Here is a 21,644-nt window from a genome sequence, read left to right as displayed (position 1 = left end):
TCTTCCTGGACCTCATCATCATCCAACAACATGTCCACTTCCTCAGCATCCAACTCTGAGTCTTCCTCTTCAGTGTCACTTTCCAGCCTTGTTGAGGATGGCTCTGTGTCAGGCTCAAAGAGCCGTAGGTTTGCCCGGATGCCGACCAGCTTTTCCACTCTCACATTTGTGAGCCTGTTGCGAACCTTTGTGTGGGTGTTCCCAAACAGTGACCAGTTGTGCTCGGAGGCAGCTGATGATGGTGGGATTTGGAGGAGAATGGAGGCTACAGGTGCAAGGGCCTCAGATTCACATAGTCCCTTCCACCAGGTGGCTGCAGATATGTGCTGGCATGACTGCCATATTCCATCCCCTTTCCAAAGGCCTTGCTTTGTTCGATACTTTGCCAAACTGCCTAGAACTTTGCCTTTATCGAGACCCAGGTGGTCAGACATGGCTGTAATGACCGCATAGGCACCGTTGATCTCTTCCCCAGAAAGTATGCCCTTGTCATATTTGGGGTCCAGCATGTATGCTGCTGCATGCACTGGCTTCATGCAGAACTCCCTCCGCTGTTCCAATGACTTGACCACAGCCGTTTCCTCTGCTTTCAGTAGTAGGGAAGTGGGCAGAATTGTCTGGATTTCTTCTTTGAGTTCTGCAAAAAGGCACTGGACATCTGACAAGATGGCACCATCCCCCTCTATCTTCGCTATTGCTGCTGCAATAGGTTTGAGGATTTTCTGACTGCTAGATACTCTAGATACCCAGAACACATCATCCAAGATGACCTTCTTGATGTCACTGTCGATGCCTACAGACTGGGATATGGCCATCTCTTGCAGAGACTCCTTTCCCTTCAGAAGGCTGTCAAACATGATAACACCACCACCCCATCGCGTTATGCTGGGAAGCTTCAGTGTAGTACTCTTGTTCTTTAACTTTTGCTTTGACAGAAATGTAGCGGAAGTTACTTGTTTGCCTTTAACATATTTCAGAACTTGCTTCACTCTCTTATTCAGAGTGTCCATTGTTTTTAGTGCCATTATGTCTTTTAGGAGAAGGTTTAGTGTATGGGCTGCACAGCCAATAGTAGTTATATGAGGGTAGGTCTCCTCCACATGTGCCCAGGCAACCTTCATGTTGGCTGCATTGTCAGTGACCAGTGCAAAAACCTTATCTGGTCCAAGGTCATTGATGATCACTTTTAGCTCATCTGCAATGTATTGGCCTGTGTGTCTGTTTTCCTTTGTGTCTACACTCTAGTAGAACACAGGCTGAGGAGTGGTGATTATGTAGTTAATAATTCCTTGTCCCCTGATATTGGACCATCCATCAGTGATGACTGAAATACAGTCACCTTGGTCAATGGTCTGTTTCACCTTTGCTTGAACTCGACTGAACTCTTCATCCAGTAGATGAGTAGACAATGCATGTCTGGTTGGGGGAATGTATGCTGGTCGGCGAACATTCAAAAATCTCTTCCAGTACACATTGGATGTCAGCATCAGGGGTGAGCCAGCTGCATAGATTGCACGAGCGAAACACTCATCTGCGTTTTTCTGGCTAGTGTCATCCATAAAATCAAAGAATCCTCTGATGGCAGAGGGACCAGGAGCTGATGAGTGGGTATCTGACTCTGATACAGCTGAAACAGATTCATTTTCCCCTTGAGTGGAACTCCTGGCTGCTGCATGTGTTGGGCCTTGAGGAATTTTTTTGCACTTTGCAATGTGCTGCTGCATTTTTGTGGCATTCTTCACGTACGTCTTATCACAATACTTACACATATATACAGATTTCCCTTGTACATTAGCTGGTGTAAAATGTCTCCACACATCAGATAGCGCACGTGGCATTTTTCTGTAAAATAAAACAAGAGCTTGTAAAAATGCTAATGCAATGCAAGAGATCGTAATAATACAATTGCAATATGATAATAAACAGATATAAATAGTAAGGCTAGCTAAACAACTGGAATGATCTTCAAAACAAAACAACCAAATGAGGAAGCTAGCATCTTCTTTATGTTATACTAGCTATGGCTTATTTAGCATCTAACAGATGCTAGCATTTTATTTAGCATCTAACAGATGCTGGCATTTTATTTAGCATCTAACAGATGCTAGCATTTTATTTAGCATCTAACAGATGCTAGCATTTTATTTAGCATCTTATTAGATGCTAGCATTTTATTAGCATCTTATCAGATTGCTATCTACCAGATTAATACATTTTATGTGATATTCACAATTTAAACATTTAATGAATATATTTTCCCATAATATCATCAAAACTTACCTCACTTGTTAAGTCCACAGGCTCAAATGTGTGCCTTTAATACTCTTTGTCCTTCAGGCTCAAAAGTGTGGTCCATGTGTACATGTGATGGAGGCATGCACAGTGCCAGTAGGTGGTCTCAATAGCCATGCAGCAAGCTTGTGCTCTGTACATGTGATTAAGGAATGGCATGGATATTCAAGTGTATTTGAATTGCATTTGTTTGTTTTTGTCAATATTATGCTAAAATATACTTTCCTCAACTATATTTAAGTTCCCTAAGAAGAGCCAACCTTCAATTTTGAAAATTCCCACTTTATTCCCATAAATTCCCGTTAATTCCCGTTAATTCCCATAAATTCCCGTTAATTCCCATGGAAAGATTCCATCTTTGAAAATTCCGGGAATTTTGCAACCCTAGTGATCAGTTGACAGCTCAGCCCCTCTCTTTACCCGAGTGTCCAGAACATATGGTCGCAGGTCTGCTGATACGATTACAAAATCGATCATCGACCTACGGCCTAGAGCGTCCTGGTGCTACGTGCACTTATGGACACTCTTATGTTCGAACAGGGTGTTCGTTATGGCCAAACTGTGATTAGCACAGAAGTCCAATAACAGAGCACCGCTCGGGTTCAGATCAGGGAGGCCGTTCCTCCCAATCACGCCCCTCCAGGTCTCGCTGTCGTTACCCACGTGAGCATTGAAGTCTCCCAGCAGGACAACAGAGTCTCCAGGTGGAGCACCCTCCAGCACCCCCCCCCAGGGACTCTAAGAAGGCTGGGTACTCTGAACTGCCAGATGACAGTCAGGACCCGTTCCCCGACCCTAAGGCGCAGGGAACAAACCCTCTCGTCCACCGGGAAAAACCCCAACGTACCGGCAGCAAGCCGAGGGGATATTAGGATACCCACCCCAGCCCGCCGCCTCTCACCAAGGGCAACTCCAGACTGAGACAGAGTCCAGCCCCTCTCCAGGAGACTGGTTCCAGAGCCCAAGCCATGTGTAGAGGTGAGCCCGACTATATCTAGCCGGTACCTCTCAACCTCACGCACTAACTCAGGCTCCTTCCCCACCAGAGAGGTGACATTCCATGTCCCTATTGCCAGTCTTGGCAGCCGGGGGTCAGTCCGCCAGGGCCTCCGCTCCTGGCCGCCACCCGGCACACAATGCACCCGACCCCTATGGCGCCTCCTGCGGGTGGTGGGCCTGCGGGAGGATGGGCCCATGTCTCCTCTTCGGGCTGTGCCCGGCCGGGCCCCATGGACTAAGGCCCGGCCACCAGACGCTCGCCCTCGGGCACCCTCCTCGGGCCTGGCTCCAGGGCGAGGCCCCGGTAACCCTATCCCGGGCAGGGTAAACTGTTCCCTCGGTGTCCTTTTCATAAGGGTCTTATGAATCGCTCTTTGTCTGGTCCCTCACCCAGGGCCAATTTGCCATGGGAGACCCTACCAGGGGGCAAAAGCCCCCAGACAACATAGCCCCTGGGATCCCTGTGACACACAAACCCCTCCACCACGATAAGGTAGCGATTCAAGGAGGATTAGTAATTGTAATTACTAATCTGTTCAAATGTGAGACTCAGGTTACAGTTGGGATGTACATGTATTGTGCATGGGGTGACTTGAAAAATGCCTGCAACGCACCAGCAACGACAGGGTAGTAGCTAGTAAACTGGTATCGTAAAAACATCCTCTTAAACAAACATCCTGCCCCCTTAAATCAAACTTTTAGAAGTTCAGAAAGAAGCATGTGTACTCAACCAATACTGGGTAGTTACCCCAAACATGTATTTGGTCGTACGACATTAAGATCGTTCAATCCTCCCTGGTACCACACATGCCCATGTCTGGAGGACTGTTGTGCATACCCTTTTTAGTTATGTTAATATTGGCAATGGTGAGAAGTGTTATAGTTGGGTTTTAATATGTTTGGCCGTCCAATTAAGGTAAATTACATGACAAAATCCTCTATCCAGAGCACCCCCACCCATTTTCCGCCTCTGCCTCATCATATCTGCAGCACATGTAAGCTTGAAGGGCTTATGCTGAAGAGTTCAGTTCTGACCTGAAGCTTCTTCTGACCTGAAGAAGCTTCTCGGATGAGAGGTGAAACGTCTTCAAGCAACTTAAAGAAGTCCAGACGCTTTTCTTTTCAAGCTCCTTAAACACTTCAGATTGTTAGAAAATATGAGCTATTTGCTGGCTGGTGTAACTGTCTCATGGCTCACACCCTGTTAACTTTGATGTACTACTTTCCTCTTTACTTCAGCACAGTCCTTAACTTATGTTCAATCATGAGGCCTCTTATCTTTGTACCTTCTGCTTTGTCCCTGAAGACTCCACAGAATAACATCAGGATGTCAGTGTAGCGCATACCGGTGACAGCTGAATGTCATTTTAGCAGCATGGGGCTGCAATTAAGGGCCAGTGAATAGAGTAACCATGGGGGAGAAATTAGCTGAGTAATCCATTCTGTCTGCCAGACAATAGTGGCTCCAGGCTGCTCTTATACTCATGCTACAGATGGAGACCTCACAGATACGAAGGGATATCTGGACAGCTCTAGAAACAAAAGGAAAAGATTTAGGTGAAGTGGTGATTTGGAAAGGTTAACTGACAAATGTGCAAAAGGTGTTCATTTAATGCACCAAGGTTTGTTGGCTTTTAAAAGGCCAGAAATAGACTGGTACTTCCAGTATACTGTATAGCACCTTTCTACTCAGTTTGATTGAACAAAGTGTGTTCTACTGGTCTCATTCACACGATCACACACACATTCATACAGCGCACCCCCACCCCCACCCTTTTTAAAACTAACATCAATTCACACAGTCACATGGAGGGACAACTCGCAATTCAGTATCTTGCCCAAGAATACTTTCCCTCATGGGCTGGAGGAGCCACTGATTGATCCGCCGATTGATAGATGCTCTATCATATAACCCTCTAGTTTATTATTTATTTAACTAGTTAGTTATTATATAACCTAAGTATATAAATACTAGTGTTTATTCAACAAAAAAAAAATCTAAGATCTGTCATTTAAGACCATTTACTCACTATTTCATAGTGTTCAGCTGCACTTCATGAAACTTGCTATGATGTATCCCATGTAGCTATGTACTCACTTTTTCCAATAAACCAATGGAAAATGACAAATATTGGTGATTTATCATTGATACTACAGTACACAAGCCCACAGATATTATATACTGACAGAAAATGACTTCAGTTAATTAATCAGTCTTAATTAACCGTTCTTTCTTGTTTATAGGTTTTTAGACGTTAGCTAATCAATGTACTCAAAATGCTCCCTTGATATTCTATTTAACAGATTACAAATGTAGAGTTTGCTGATTTACTTTTGTTATAGCAAGAAATCACAGGCAGTTGTTATCTGGAAGGCAAGAAAAATTGTTATGAATGCATTAATACTCAAAATGTTGCATGATTTATAGGTAATGGCATGAAAAACTATAGCCAGTGTTTTTAGGGTTTTTACCCATCTAGAGAATATGAGTATGAATATGAGTCTATGTGAATAGAAACAATAAAAATAAAAAGTTATTTTCAACTGCTCCCTTACCCATGTTTTGAACACTGGATGCTCTTCCTGACACAACGCAAAGGGCGTCTCCTCCTGAGACTGAACTGGATATTATTTGTTTATTAGGCACATCTCTAACCCATTACATTATGAAGTAACCAACAGGAACATTAAGAAAAAACATAAATATACACATATTTTATAATAGTTTATTGATTTTATTTAACACTTTAGTGCTCTGATAAACCTTTTTCTTTTAACTGAGAAGAATAAGACAACCACAAGATTGCTGCTGGTGGAGGGCTGTGACGTGCATCAACATCAAATCTGTGTGTGTGTTCTATGTGTGTATATGCCTTCATACATGGTAATTAATGATTGGGTGACACACAGTGTTGGGAAGGTTACTTTTAAAATGTATTCCACTACAGATTACAGATTACATGCCCCAAAATGTACAGGGTGGGCCATTTATATGGATACACCGTAATAACATGGGAATGGTTGGTGATATTAAAGTCCTGTTTGTGGCACATTAGTTTATGTGAGGGGCAAACTCCTCAAGATGGGTGGTGAATGACCATGGTGGCCATTTAGAAGTCGGCCATCTTGGATACAACTTGTTTTTCCAATAGGAAGAGGGCCATGTGACACATCAAACTTATTGGTAATGTCACAAGAACAACAATGGTGTGCTTGGTTTCAACGTAACTTTATTCTTTCATGAGTTATTTACAAGTTTCTGACCACTTATAAAATGTGTTCAATGTGCAGCCCACTGTGTTGGATTGTCAATGCAACCCTCTTCTCCCACTCTTCACACACTGATAGCAACACCGCAGGAGAAATGCCAGCACAGGCATCCAGTATCCGTAGTTTCAGGAGCTGCACATCTCGTATCTTCACACCATAGACAATTGCCTTCAGATGACCCCAAAGATAAAAGTCTAAGGGGGTCAGATCGGGAGACCTTGGGGGCCATTCAACTGGCCCATGACGACCAATCCACTTTCCAGGAAACTGTTCATCTAGGAATGCTCGGACCTGGCACCCATAATGCGGTGGTGCACCATCTTGCTGGAAAAAACTCAGGGCACGTGCCAGCTTCAGTGCATAAAGAGGGAAACACATCATCATGTAGCAATTTCAAATATCCAGTGGCCTTGAGGTTTCCATTGATGAAGAATGGACCCACTATCGTTGTACCCCATATACCACACCAAACCATCACTTTTGTTGTTCCAACAGTCTTGGAGGGACCCATCCAATGTGGGTTAGTGTCAGACCAATAGCGGTGGTTTTGTTTGTTAACTTCACCATTCACATAAAAGTTTGCCTCATCACTGAACAAAATCTTCTGCGTGAACTGAGGGTCCTGTTCCAATTTTTGTTTTGCCCATTCTGCAAATTCTGTGCACCAATCTGGGTCATCCTCGCTGAGATGCTGCAGTAGCTGGAGTTTGTAAGGGTGCCATTTGTGAGTAGCTAATATCCGCCGAAGGGATGTTCGACTAATGCCACTCTCCACTCTCTCTGCGGCAAGTGCTACGCTGTGGGCTCTTGCTGAATGAAGCTAGGACAGCCACTGATGTTTCTTCATTAATGACAGTTTTCTTGCGTCCACATTTTGGCAAATCCAACACTGAACCAGTTTCACGAAACTTAGCAAGCAGTTTGCTAACTGTAGCATGGGAGATGGGTGGTCTTGTAGGGGGTCTTGCATTGAAATCTGCTGCAATGACCCGGTTACTGCGTTCACCAGATATCAACACAATTTCGATCCGCTCCTCACGTGTTAACCTCTTCGACATGTCAATGGCTGTGAACAAAGAGAAACTTGTAAATAACTCATGAAAGAATAAAGTTACGTTGGAACCAAGCACACCATTGTTTTTCTTGTGACATTACCAATAAGTTTGATGTGTCACATGGCCCTCTTCCTATTGAAAAAACAAAAGTTGTATCCAAGATGGCCGACTTCTAAATGGCCACCATGGTCACCACCCATCTTGAGGAGTTTGCCCCTCACATATACTAATGTGCCACAAACAGGACTTTAATATCACCAACCATTCCCATTTTATTACAGTGTATCCATATAAATGGCCCACCCTGTATTTTGTAGCATATGGCCAGAGGGGCCGATGGCGCGACATGGCAGCCTCCCTTCTGTCAGTCTGCCTCAGGGCAGCTGTGGCTACAACCGTAGCTTGCCTCCACCAGTGTGTGAATGCGAGAGTGAATGAATAGTGGCATTGTAAAGCGCTTTGGGTGCCTTGGAAAGCGCTATATAAATCCAATCCATTATTATATTCCGTTACGTTACTCAATGAGAGTAACGTATTCTGAATACTTTGGATGACTTAATACATTATCATGCTTTTTACAACTACATGAATGTACTATTGCTGTGTGATTTGTTGCTATTACTGAAGGTCACTCATCATACCAACACCAACTAGATTTTTAAATCTTAATATAAAATGAGTAACAGTAGGGTGGACATTAGGTAAGGCTGCACTTTTTGCAGCGATCTCGTATAGAAAACTATTCCGCGCGTATATAAAACAGGTCCGCAGCTCCGAACCCGTAGTAAAGGGACCTCTGGCGGGTTCCGTGTCGGGCTCGTAGCCAAAAACTGGCTTTACTTTGTTGTCTGGGTCAACTTTGCTAGTGAGAGACAGAGAGAGGCGTTGAAAGGCTGCTCCAACGGAGCTTATTGTTTCAGAGGAAAACAGGAACACAGTGTACAGTCGAGTCTTAATAGCTTACTTACAACTGGGCTACACTGCCCATGAGGCTACATTCTTTAGGGCTATGCCTGTAATACTCTGCTTATTGCCTTCATATTTAAAAAAAATTTGAATAATTTTAAAAAATATTTCTTCACGTCGTTTTGCGGGCTGCAAGTAGAGGTGATATGGGCCGCGAGATTGAGACCCAGACATTAGAGCCTCTTAATGCGTGTTTTGCTTGGGTTTCCACCAGCGTGGAATTACCAAAAATAGAGAGGGGACAGCCTAACATATGAAACAGGAAAAGACCATCGTGTAATCCCTTTATTTCAACAAAGTAACTGTATTCTGAATACCACCTTTTTAAATGGTAACTGTAACGGAATACAGTTACTCATATTTTGTATTTTAAACACGTAACACCGGTACATGTATTCCGTTACTCCCCAACACTGGTGACACTGTTATTTAGTGATTAACACTGCTGCCACTTAACAAGAAGGTTCAGGGCTTGATTCTACTGGGGCTTTCTGCTAGTTCCAGGGACTCAAACTTTCTCCTGCAGTCCAGTGACGTCTGTGAGTTCTACACTTCAGCCAGTCGCTGACTATAAATGATTTTTTTTATGTTAGTTCTTCTAAATTACTTTTGAGTGTCTGAAAATAGGGAGTATGTATGAAAATGCAATATTGTTCTTAAACCCTCTGAAATAAAAGAAAAGTCAGATGTTTGATTTAAACAACTGGAGGTGTACAAAGGCAAATTGAAAAGAAAAATGCTGTAAATATCTGTTTATAATTTGCTGTACATATGTTTAAACATGCAAATTGATATTTTCTTTTAATTTACAAAGTAGCCTAAATAGATCATTCAAATATGTTACGTTAATCAGTATTTTATACTCAATTGTAGGCAAGGATGCAAACAGATAAAGAACAGCCAGTAGGAGTCAAAAAGTTCCATTCTGTTAAATAAGATACCCTGTAAATAAAATTTTGTTCACTGTCTTTCAGGCTCCTGATCAAGAATGGCAACAGCATAAATGCAGCCGTACTGTATGATTCCTATGAGGTGGAGTATTTGCCTAATGAAGGGCTCCTTAGCACATCTAGGCAGCTCTTCATTGAGCTTACTACAGATGCCACAGGAACATCGACTGGCATAGCCATTAGGTATCAAGGTAAGAATTATGCATGATGAGTTGGATAGCACTTTCTATTACAGCCTGATAATAAAGTGGTAATAGTAGGGTAACAATGAAGAAACAAGAATGTACTAATGTGGTAATTTCTTCTTCTTATTATTTATAATTATTGTTTCCATTTACGGTGACCAGTGGTTAGCACTGTTGCCGCACAGCAAGAATGTTGTGAGTTCAATTCCACCATCAGGCCGGGGTCTTTTTGTGTAGAGTTTGCATGTTCTCCCCATGTTTGCGTGGGTTCTCCCCGGGTATTCCGGCTTCCTCCCACAGTCCAAAGACATGCAGTTAGTGGGGATAGGTTAATTGATCAATCTAAATTGCCCATATGTGTGAATGCGTGAGTGAATGTGAGTGCAAATGGTTGTCTGTCCCTGTGTTAGCCCGGCGACAGATTGGCGACCTATCCAGGGTGTACCCCGCCTCTCGCCCTATGACAGCTGGGATAGGCTCCAGCGCCCCCCGCGACCCTGAAAAGCGAATGGATGGATGTTTCCATTTAATATCATATTAATAACATTAAATTAAACTAAAAAATGTTGTGATTAAAATCTGGAAACACAACAAAGTGGCAATTTAAAGAAATCCACACTCACTATTGCCCTAATTAACTTAATTTAATCTAAACCCACAATAAACCAAAATATCAGTCCACTTTTGTTGTTTTTATTTTGGCCGCCATGGAATCTGAGCGAATGGGGAACTACTGCCTGACAGACCTTTAATCTAGGACTGCGCTCTTTTGGACAGAGATCTCGGATGTTGTTCCTGAGATCTGCTGGAGCCACTCGCCTAGCTTGGGTGTTACTGCACAAAGTGCTCAGATTACCACTGGGACCATTCTTACCTTCACCCTCCACATCTTCTCAAGTTTTTCCCTCAACCCTTGGTACTTCTCCAGCTTCTCATGTTCCTTCTTCCTGATGTTGTTGTCACTGGTCATTGCTACATCTGTCACTACGGCCATCTTCTACTGCTTGTCTACCACTACTATGTACTGTACGTTAGCGATGTTGTTATGTTGGTTAGCCATCACCAGTTTGTCCATCTGTATCTGGAAGTCCCACAGGATCTTAGCCCAGTCATTCTCAACCACCCAAGGTCCCATTTTGACCTCGGGACTTCCAAGGGGTGTTCAGCACAGATGTTTCTGTATACTATGCCGGCCGCTTGGCTACGGTGTTCCACGTATATCCTGCCTGCTAAGCATCTTGGACCCTGCTGTTTTGTGCTGGATTATCTCAGGGCATCTTTACACAGCCTGAACCTGGGGTCTTGCCTGGTGTGGTAGGCCATTGCCTCTATGGATCTTGTACTTAGATCTTGTTCCTGTGCTGCCCTGATTAGTGCTTCTGTGCTGTCTTTCAGTCCAGCTTTGTCCAGCCATCAGTAGGATTTTTGGATGTCAGTCACTTCCTCTATTTGCCGGTGGTACATACCATGCAGGGGCCTGTCCTATGATGGCTTCTCTTCTTCATTTTTGGGTTTCTGCTGGCTGAGTTATTCACTGAGCATGCAATATTAAAACCAATCTTTTAATGGCTAAGGAAGCCCAAAAAGATTTAACAAACAATTGGTTGACAAACAACTGGTTGTTTTTTTTTGTTTGTTTGTTTGGCTGATTTAAGACACGGGTCAAAACCTACAAGTTACCACAGAATACATAGATGAAGGTAAAATTTAAAATATGGTTCATAGCTTTACTGAACTAAATATAATATTTTTCACTATTTTGCATCAGTCTTTAAAAATTTTTTGTTATGAAGCTTGACTATCTGTTAACTAATGTTTTCTTTTCTGTGTTTCACTTGAAAAAAGAGACCTTGAAATAAATCTAGTGAAAGATGCAATATGATTTTAACAAAATCACATTTTTAAGAAAATATAAACAAAATACATTTGATCTCAGAATCAGAATATTTTAATAATCCCTAGGAAAATGATGTAGAAAAGAAAGCTATTAATACAGATGAACACTCATCTGAGTGAAGAGTAAAGGACAAACAAATTAGTAAGAAAAAAGTAAGAAAATTAGTAAGAAAAAAGTTAAACTAAAGAGAAAAAGCAGCAACTGAAACAGGCTGTGTGCTGGTTGACACATGCACACTCTAAAAGATGGATTTTGAACATATATATATAAGGGCAAATATAAACAATTGTTTATTATTTATTAATAGAGCTTCTAACTCCAGCACGGTGGAACAGTGGTTAGCACTGTTGCCGCACAGCAAGAAGGTCCTGAGTTCAATTCCACCATCAGGCCAGGGTCTTTCTGTGTGGAGTTTTCATCTTCTCCCTGTGTTTGCGTGGGTTCCCTCCGGGTACTGCGGCTTCCTCCCACAGTCCAAAGACATGCAGCTTGTGGGGATAGGTTAATTGATTAATCCAAATTGCCCATAGGTGTGAATGTGAGTGTGAATGGTTGTCTGTCTCTGTGTGTTAGCCCTGTGACAGACTGGCGACCTGTCAAGGGTGTACCGCACAGACATGTCAAGGGTGTACCCCTCCTCTCGCCCTATGACTGCTGGGATAGGCTCCAGCATCCCCTGCGACCCTGAAAAGGATAAGCAGAAGCGAATAGATGGATGGATTCTAACTCCTTCCTACAACTATTTTTGTAACATTACTTCCATCTCTCTAGCTTTTTCAGCGGGTCACTGCTATGAACCCTTTGTGAAGTACGGTAACATGACCAGCACTGACAACACCTGGTCAGTAGGAGCTGTGGTGGAGTTTGCCTGTGACCCGGGGTATACTCTGGAACAGGGATCTGTCACCATTGAGTGCATGGATCCTAACAATCCACAGTGGAATGAGACTGAGCCTGCTTGCAGAGGTTTGTATGCCTGATTTATTGACATGCATCTTTGGATTACTTGTGCTTCTTTCTTGTCATCTTCTACATTTTTGCAACAATTTTGTCCATTTTGAGTCACTTTCCCCTTGATACACCCATCTTAACACTTAGGATTGAACTCAGAGGTAGAGCAGATCATCTACTGATCGGAAGGTTGGTGGTTTGATCCCTGGCTCCCCCAGTCTGCGTGCCAAATATCCCTGGGCAAGATATGAATGTGTCTGAATGTTAGCTAGTGAGCACTTAAAACATAGTGAATGTGGCATGTTGTAAAAAGCACTATATAAGAATGAGTCTCGGGGGGCTCACTGACATCTTTGGCCCCAGGATGACAGATAATTAAACACTGACTCTCAGCAATACAAAACTGACAGCAGACTTCATTTCTTTAATTGTTTGTATTACAAAATTCTTTGTTCTGTTTCTATATTTAGTGAGATCACGCATCCAATTTGCTTGTTACACACCCCAAAATAAAAGGGACAGAGCGATCTCTGATGATGACTTAGAGATTTAAACTGTAAACATGTTTTTTTTTGTGTGTTTGTGTTCCAGCTGTGTGCAGTGGTGAGATCACAGACTCAGCTGGTGTGGTGCTCTCTCCCAACTGGCCTGAATCCTATGATAAAGGCCAGGACTGTATCTGGGGAATCCACGTTGAGGAGGACAAGAGGATCATGCTAGATATTCAAGTGTACGTATCCATCTTCCACATGTTCAATCTATTTCACTCCGTTGGCCTTTGATGAGCATAAAACCACATTACTAAAGCAGCATCTAATCATCACAAAACTTGCTTTATCTCCTTTGCTGATACATACAGCAGTCCCAGGCTTCAAACACATCCACAGAAACAGTATGACACTAACAAAGCGCTACCTCACCATGACTAGTAAAACACATTAAAAACACAACAGGCAGCTAATGAACGAATGCTCAGCTTGTGAATGAGATGTGTAAATGGCACACAGACAAAGGTTAATTAGGTGCAGTGGAGAAAACTAATTATATCAGGGATTTGTTTAGGAGCCCTCCCCCAATCCCCAACCCTGCACTCTTGTAATGGCTGCACCAAGGCCGATCAGCAAGCACTCCAGCGGGTGGTGAAAGAAGCTGGCAGAATTATTGGAACAAGTCTGCCGGAGATCAGTAATATCTTCCCCACTCGCTGTCTGAGGAGGGTGCACAGTATCCTGCGGGACCAACATCACCCTGCGCGCCACCTTTTCCATCTAAGATAAGATAAGATAGAACTTTATTAATATCTTCTATCTTCTGCCCTCAGGGAGAAGGTACAGGTCTATACAGGCCAGAACATCCAGACTGGCCAACAGCCTATATCCACAGGCTGTGAGGCTCCTGAACTCTCTGCCCCCCTCTCACGGACAATAACCATATCCAACTTCTTAATAGCAATGAACTGGTCTGCATTGGTGCATCATATCTTTATTCTCTTCCCCCTCCTGCCCCCCCCCCCCCTCTTTCTTAAATAGATAACTATCATATCTGATATCATATCTCACAGTACAATAATATTGAATGGGTTGCATTGTTGTATTTTGTCATGTTTCTCAGGTCTTTGTCTGAATTTCTACGAACATTATTGCTAAGGATTGTCTTATTGCATTGGAGTCACACTGGGTTAAATATGTACACTTGGGTTTTAGGGGGTATTTATTATTTTCTTCTTTTTTTGGGGTTGTATGGAAGCCCCAAACGCAATTTCATTGTTCTTGACAATGACAATAAATAAATAAATGTGTGGAGTACAGGGTGCAAGTGTACAGCATGAGAGTGTTTGTTTCCTGAGATTGCGGTGCCAAGGTGAAGACACAGAACAGCACACCCTGCTTTGTCAGGGCCTGATAAGTCAGTCAGCCATAGAAAATCATTTGCCATTTGCAAGCAAATTAAGGGGGGCTCATTTGCATCGGATGCATCTTAAGCTCCGCTTTTCTCTCTCTCTCTGAGCACCACCTGTGTTGTACTTTGAGAAATACTGATTAATGGCTTCTTCTGGATTTTGAGAGGGAGTTTGCAAACATCAGTAATTATTGCTGCTGAGCAGGTGATGTAAAAGTAAAACTTCCCTGGCAGCCAAATCTGTGTTTTAAGAATAAAGTTACTATAAAGCATGGACCTGAAACACGTGTTCTCCATAATATGACACGGGCTTCTTCTGTTCCCCTAACCCTTGGTTTAGCTGTCTGGCATATTACAATCTGGTCTAAAGTCTGGACATAGTATAAAGTCAGAAAGGCACCGAATGACCCAATGTAGTTACTCACTTCTGCTATTTTAGCTACATGTGAGATCATCATTCTGATGATTCAGATTTGATTTATTACTGCTGTTGAAATTAAAAGCTTGATTCTTCACTGATCTGGTTCTCTAATTCATAATCCAATACCAGTTTAAAGCTTTCTCCTAATTGATAAAAATCATTGTTTTAACACTGTTAATGGTCAAAAACTCCACATGATCCTTTAATATTCTCTCAGGAAAGGTGGCAGGATTAAAACATATGACATTAAATGCAACATCAGCTATTTTAAATTTACTTTTGTTGGATTGTTGTTGGATGCTACAATAAGAAATATCGTCACAACAGATTGAATGTTACTAGAATGAAGTAAATGTCATAAGCAGATAGCTGTGAAAACCCCTGTTGCTCCCCCGCTTTCCTGAAGAATCATCACTGTGGTTTCTACTGTATGTTGTCACTTCTGGGATGATAATTGGGGATTTAGACTTTCTCAGGCACATTGTTACATGTGTCAGTGTCAGTGAACGGGAATAATCTGTGAAAAATCTGTAGCTCAAACTAAAGGTGTCAGCACATACTGTGGTCCAGATTTCCAGAGAATGGCCATGGGATTTAACCAAATCCATGGAACTAACATCTAATCTAGCACAACTCCTCCCCCATCTGAACACATGCCAGCAGGTGCCTGAGCATTTATATCAGGTTTATCAATAGCAGTTGTTCTCCCTAAGCTTATCTCTGGTGTACAGAGATAAATGAGGCCTTTAACATGGTCCCTGGGTATTGGTTCCTCACATTGCGCACCTGTGCATATGTGTACATATACATATCACCAGCTCCATCTTTCTGATGGAGGGGGAGATATTATCAATAAATGAGTTTCATGGATGGCTTTCAAATGAAAGAGGAGGAAGTACAAGTGTCATTAAAGAGAACTGAAGGAAGTAAAATGAATAATATCACACAGACTCTTGTCCTCTCTTTCTGTAGGGGAACTTAAAACTGTTGAAACTTTATCTCATCAGTGTTTGATGCCGAGTGATGACTTATCTTTATATGATTATCAGCCTGTGTTTGATAATGATGTCCTACATTAAAGCTTCTTGTACAATTAGGCGTGATTCTAACTATTCTACACTATAAGGTTGTCTCCTTGTCCATCCTTGCTCCCAGTTGTCCACTAGCCCAGTACTCTACAGTGTCAAAGAGCAACACTTCAATTAGAATTTAATTTAGCAGCAGGGAGGCACCTGTGTGTGTGTGTGTGTGTGTGTGTGTGTGTGTGTGTGTGTGTGTGTGTGTGTGTGTGTGTGTGTGTGTGTGTGTGTGTGTGTGTGTGTGTGTGTGTGTGCTCTTCCCACCAATACAATCAATGTGTTGGTTTGGTTTGGTTGGAGAAAAAAAACTTGAACCAGAGTTCAAGTTGATGTCTCAGGATGTTACAGCAGAACTGTATTAAACAGTTTGACTTGAGGGGACAAATTCAAAATGACTACCATGTGAATGAGCACACATGGTTGCAAGCACACGCTTGTAACCAAATGTGACACCATGGAGTCTTCTATTCAAGACAGCTTTGTGATATCTGTGTCATAGCCAGAGACCGTACGGTTACATTGTAACCTTGGTTCTGTGAGTGAGGCACTATCTCTCCACCCCGTACAAATGGAATATGTAACGGAGTGGAGAGAAGGTCTCGATATGATAGAGAATCAGCTCTCATCAACAGTAATGATCCTTGATATGTTGGGTCAGTCTGACTCTCTGTAAGAATTTTAGTTCACTTTTATTTAAGGCAAATATTGCACTGAGCTGACAAAATGCAGGAAAAGGCAAAAATCCTCACTTTTCACACAGACAGACACGTTTCGTATGCACGGGACGAGGGCAGAGATCCCAGGAGGAGCCTTCCCCTGTAAGGTATAGTGTGGTTAACTCATATACGTGCACACCATACACACACACACACAAAGAGCTAAGGTAGAGAGCAAGAGATTAAAAAAATGGCAGGAGGGCATTGGAGGACTGGAATACCATTACATTTTTTCTAACCACTCTACAGACTCTAAATCAAACATCCGTAACTAGCAAACATTAGTTTTCACTTAAAATACTGGCTGGTTGGATACAAAGTTGCTAAAAATAATTTCAAACCACTGTTCTCTGCAGCTTTTACTTATCTGTTTGTATACACATGGATAAGACACAAGCTATGAGAATAAAATATTTTTAAAAGAATGGTTTTAGTTTAATAACAGAAAATTACACTTCTGTCTTTCTTCATAATTTCAAAGTGTTCTCCAAAGTGAGAGTCTTTAGGGTATAGTCACCCTGTGCAATTTATACTGTTCAATGCATTAGACCCCAAAGATCAGTTCATTTGCTAGTGTTAGTGTTACCGTGTTAGTGTTTGCTAGAGACTCATTCAACTGATCTACTGAAAAAGTGGGGCTGAAAACAGCTCAGTTGTATTGGAGCACAATGCACATGTAGAATGGCCACTAGCTACACCCAAGAACAAAGCTGGAGCACTTCTTGAGTGACAGCTCCCCCAATCGTCACCCAGTTAAGAGAGCACCAGGCCCAGTTCATTGGAGCCACTGGTGTGCTAATAAAAGATATTGTATACAGTCTCTGATGAAAGATCTTAATAATATTATTGTTTACAACATGATACTATGAAAAAAAGAGGCTTCATCAGAAATACAGAAGGACAGCTGGGTGTAGAATAGAATAGGATATCTTTTCTTGTTTTTACATGTGACTTTTAATGAAATGTGTTGTCTCTCTTGAATGAACGAAAGCTGCATTGCAGACGTGCTTAATAATTTTTTTTAATGAACAGTGGTGTGCAAAAGTGTTTGCCCCCTTCCTGATTTCTTATTGTTTTGTATTTTTGTTACAGTTCAATGTTTAAGATCATCAAACAAATTTAAATAATGAACAAAGATGTTGGATGTTGTTTTATTCCATGTTTTTGCCATTTGTGGATCATGGCTGGTTGTTCGCTGGGGTGCTTAAGAAATGGCTGTATAACCTGTTCCAGACTGAGAGATCTCAATTACTTTTTTTTTACTAATTTCCTTGGATAGCAGCATGATGTTTGTCTTTTGACGATCTTTTGGTCTACTCCACTTTGTCAGGCAGGTCCTACTAAAGTGTTTTCTTGATTCAGAACAGGTGTGTGAATAGCTCTGGAAAACATTGACCCAACCATTTATTGGGTTTAGCGAGCAATCACTTTTTCACAAAGGGCCATGTGGGTTTTTTCCCCCCCAATAATAAACACCTTCAATAAACAAACTGCATTTTCCGTTTACGTGTGTTATCTTTGTCTAATATCTAAACTTCTTTGATCCTCTAAAATATTAAAGTGTGACAATAATACAAAGAAAATAGGAAATCAGGAAGGAGGCAAACACTTTTTCACACCCTTTATGTATTAAAAAAAAGTCATCTTAAGAAATAAAAAATACCATAAGAATTTAAAATGATTAAAAACAACATATGATGGAATAAAAATAGACTTAAATAGCTTAACTCCTGAAGATTAATTCAATCAATTTAGTGTAATTTTCCCCCTGAAAACGTAAATGTGGTGCACAATACATTTAAAGCAAAACTTTGCAATAAAAGTAAAGAAAAATACCAGATGTAGGAAATATGATTCAAGTTAAGACATATATGTAAATATATATCTATAATATTTTTTTACTGATAACAATTTAAAGCTGGACACCCTCCCCACTTCTTCGATTTTCAGTGGCAGGAGCTCCCCCTATTGACACACCTGGCGTGTGTAATGAGCTCTTCTGTTTTTCTGATGTTTAGTGTCAGGTTGTTGAAATCGCACCACTCAACCAGTTTATGCACTTCCCTCTGTAGGCGGTCTCATTACCATGTGAGATGAGCTCCACAAGTGTTGTGTTATCTGCAAATTTAATAATATTTTTGAGGTAAGCAGGAGTCAGCGGTGTTCTGTCAGGACAAGCGTCAAAGTGAAAAATAGGCATAAAAAAACGTAGCAAAGTAAAGTGATGTCTCTCCTTTTATCTAAGACAGTGCTGTGATGAAGCTCCTCACCTGCCAACTGGTAAAAGTAGTGTTTTAGGCCTGCCACTTCTTTTGTCCTACACACTGTCTTCAGTTCTTTTTAAGGGCACATCAGTCTGAGTCTGTGTGAATACGAAAAGTTTGGGAGTCACGTTTGTGTTGCAAAGATACAATTTTCTGTCTGTCAAACTGTTATCTTCAGCATTTTTGTTGATTCAGCTAAAAAGCAAAAGGCTTAACTAATTCCATGAGTTCATTCAGCATAAAAAAGGCACCTATGTATGAGGAGTCAGTGTTAGGTGGCTTAACAATCTAAATTAAATATCAAAATCCACTGACAATGGTGAGGAGCAAGAACTGGACTGTCCTGAGTGAAAACCTAGCCAATGAGTTATCATATTTCCCAATGTTGGTTTCCAAACCACCTGCCTGCCCATCTGGCAGGGTGATGACAATACTGCATCAGCCTTTTACGCCTGAGGAATAAAAACACACAGGAGTATAAACAGAGGGAGCATAAAAGACATTTTGACAATGAATACAGGGAAGACTGGAATATAAACAAACAGTGGACTTATTAGAGATAAGATAGATGGACACAGACATGGGAAGAAATAATCAAAGACAAACACAGAACTGAAACATCATGGAAACAAAGTCATGGAATAAACAAGAGAACAGATGCAGAGATGAATACTAACACATCCAATGTCAGACCGCAGAACACAGAAACGAGACAGAGGGAGAAACATGTAGGAAAATGCTGAGGGAACTAAAAACCATCATTAGTAACAGTGACGTCTTGAACCAAAACTAAGGATTGCAAACCTGAAATTCAACTATAATAACCAGAAAGTTAATCGTAAAGTGAACTGAAAACTCAATATCAGCAGAGATAAAACTGTCTGAGAGTCATAAGAATAAAGGAACCAAACATTCAACAAATACCAAATCAAAACTAGAACACTAGCATAATGGTAAAGTTTATATAAATCTTTAAACTTAAATGTACCAAGATTTCAAATCCCCAAATGATACAAAACCCAAGGACGTCCTGATAAGTCTGGCCAGAGGTTATAAAGTATTAAAGTTGAGAATAAATCTTAGCCACAGACACACAGGTAGCACATGTCTGCCACTCCCTCTGTGTGTTGATGGTGCAGAGGAAGGTTCGTCCATGACAGTTACTCCTCCTGTTACTGTGTGTTTTCAGCTGCTTCTGTGCATCTGACTGCAGATAACTGAAAAAGTAATGTAAAACAGGTGAAAACACAATTGTAACTGTAATGTAATTATTAAAATCAGTACAGCAATGTGTTAGATTAATCCGCTACTGAAAAATGTAATGCGATCGCAGTAACATGGGTGTAACATGTTACACCAAACACTGGTCTTCAGTCGTCTAGCAACCACTGCCTAAGAAACTGTGCGTTTGTTTTAATATTCATTGTGAGATAAGCAATGGACAAACAGCATAGTAACATATAGAATAAAACCATCTGTATTTCATTTTTCTGAACCTACCAACTACTATTGCAGTTTTCATGTTAAACTGTGTGACAATGGCCACTTGGCAGTTTACTAGTGACTGCCTAATGGGAAACCTGCTTACACAAACTGGATGTCAAGAGGAATGGATTATGTTTTTCTGAGTCTGTGTGAATGTACAGTCATAATCACAACAATTGCTAGAATTATCATTTAGAATATAAATGGATTAGAAAGACCTGCTGAGACCACTTGAGGATTATTCCCTGTTAAATCCTGAAGGATGTGACTGATTTGTGCCACTAAAAAACTTCAGTCATTGCTGTCACTCTTGTTTCTCAGTTAGAATCCTAAAGCTTGAAACCTGGTAAATACTGGATCTTGATCAAGCCTTGCTAAGTTTAGTGGGTTACAGTTAGCGTTATTGCAATGTAATTTGTTCAGTGAGAAGTCCTAACAAGTATATAATAACAAGAGCTAAGACTGTGTGTGACCATTTTTCTTTTCTCAGCTTCTCTACAGCTGAGAGAAGACAAATGGGTCTGCCTGTGGAAGAATAAACACTCCACAATCATATTATCATCTGTTCACAAGCTCAGTCACATTCCCACCATTTCCTTGAAAGAGAAAGAAAATTGTATCTTTTTCTAGGCATTGCCATGTGTCGATTCTTTCCACGCCTCTTGAACATTTGATTTTCCAGCATTCCCATAGTGATTAATAGCTCAATCTCAGGCTGGCTAATGAGTTTTATCAGGAGCCACTGGTGATTAATTAGCGACAGCAAAGAGCATGTCACGGCTTTATTCTGGCTAAGCCATTTCTTCCATGCTCTAAATCTTCCTTCTACAAAGAGATAGCTCAACCCCAGGTGACATTTTCAAATAGCCCTGAGGTTTAAAAGAGCTCCAGCTCTGGTCAAATCAGTGCAAATGAAAGGCACTGTGCCTTTCAAGCGAGGGACTGTAGTTATTCACCACAATATTAACTCAATCTTCTCCTAGAGGGAAATCTCTGCATTATTGACCATTAACATTTTGACACTCAACCTGAGGCAGCTGAAAAACAACGTCTTGTGTGTCTCGTGAAACTTCTGTAAAGGTTCAAGACGTCATTAATTTTATTTTTGTTCTGACTGTTGGCTATAACATACTAGTTCACACTACTGTTTTTAAAGATTAGAGACTTGGGGGGGTTATGTGGGAGGAGTATGAGTGCCCAAAAACATACGATCTC

The 21,644-nt window shown here is 41.4% G+C and overlaps 1 protein-coding gene across 3 annotated transcripts in view; it reads left to right on the top strand.

Annotated features, from left to right (window-relative positions):
* sez6b (seizure related 6 homolog b) overlaps positions 1-21,644 on the top strand; it is a 240,620-nt gene that overhangs the window by 204,611 nt on the left and 14,365 nt on the right. For all 3 annotated transcript variants that reach the window (XM_085244805.1, XM_085244804.1, XM_085244803.1), the window contains 3 exons: positions 9,557-9,723; positions 12,386-12,580; positions 13,157-13,295. In XM_085244805.1, coding sequence (XP_085100931.1) covers positions 9,557-9,723; positions 12,386-12,580; positions 13,157-13,295 — 501 coding nt within the window. The remainder of the gene's footprint in view (positions 1-9,556; positions 9,724-12,385; positions 12,581-13,156; positions 13,296-21,644) is intronic.

Source organism: Mchenga conophoros, linkage group LG14 (genome assembly GCF_057382185.1).
Source record: "Mchenga conophoros isolate Kocher_MC1m ecotype Shallow Benthic linkage group LG14, M_conophoros_male_GT1.1, whole genome shotgun sequence".
NCBI lineage: Eukaryota > Metazoa > Chordata > Actinopteri > Cichliformes > Cichlidae > Mchenga > Mchenga conophoros.
The sequence above is the reverse complement of the archived record's forward strand: the minus strand, read 5'-3'. Positions and strand labels throughout refer to the sequence as shown.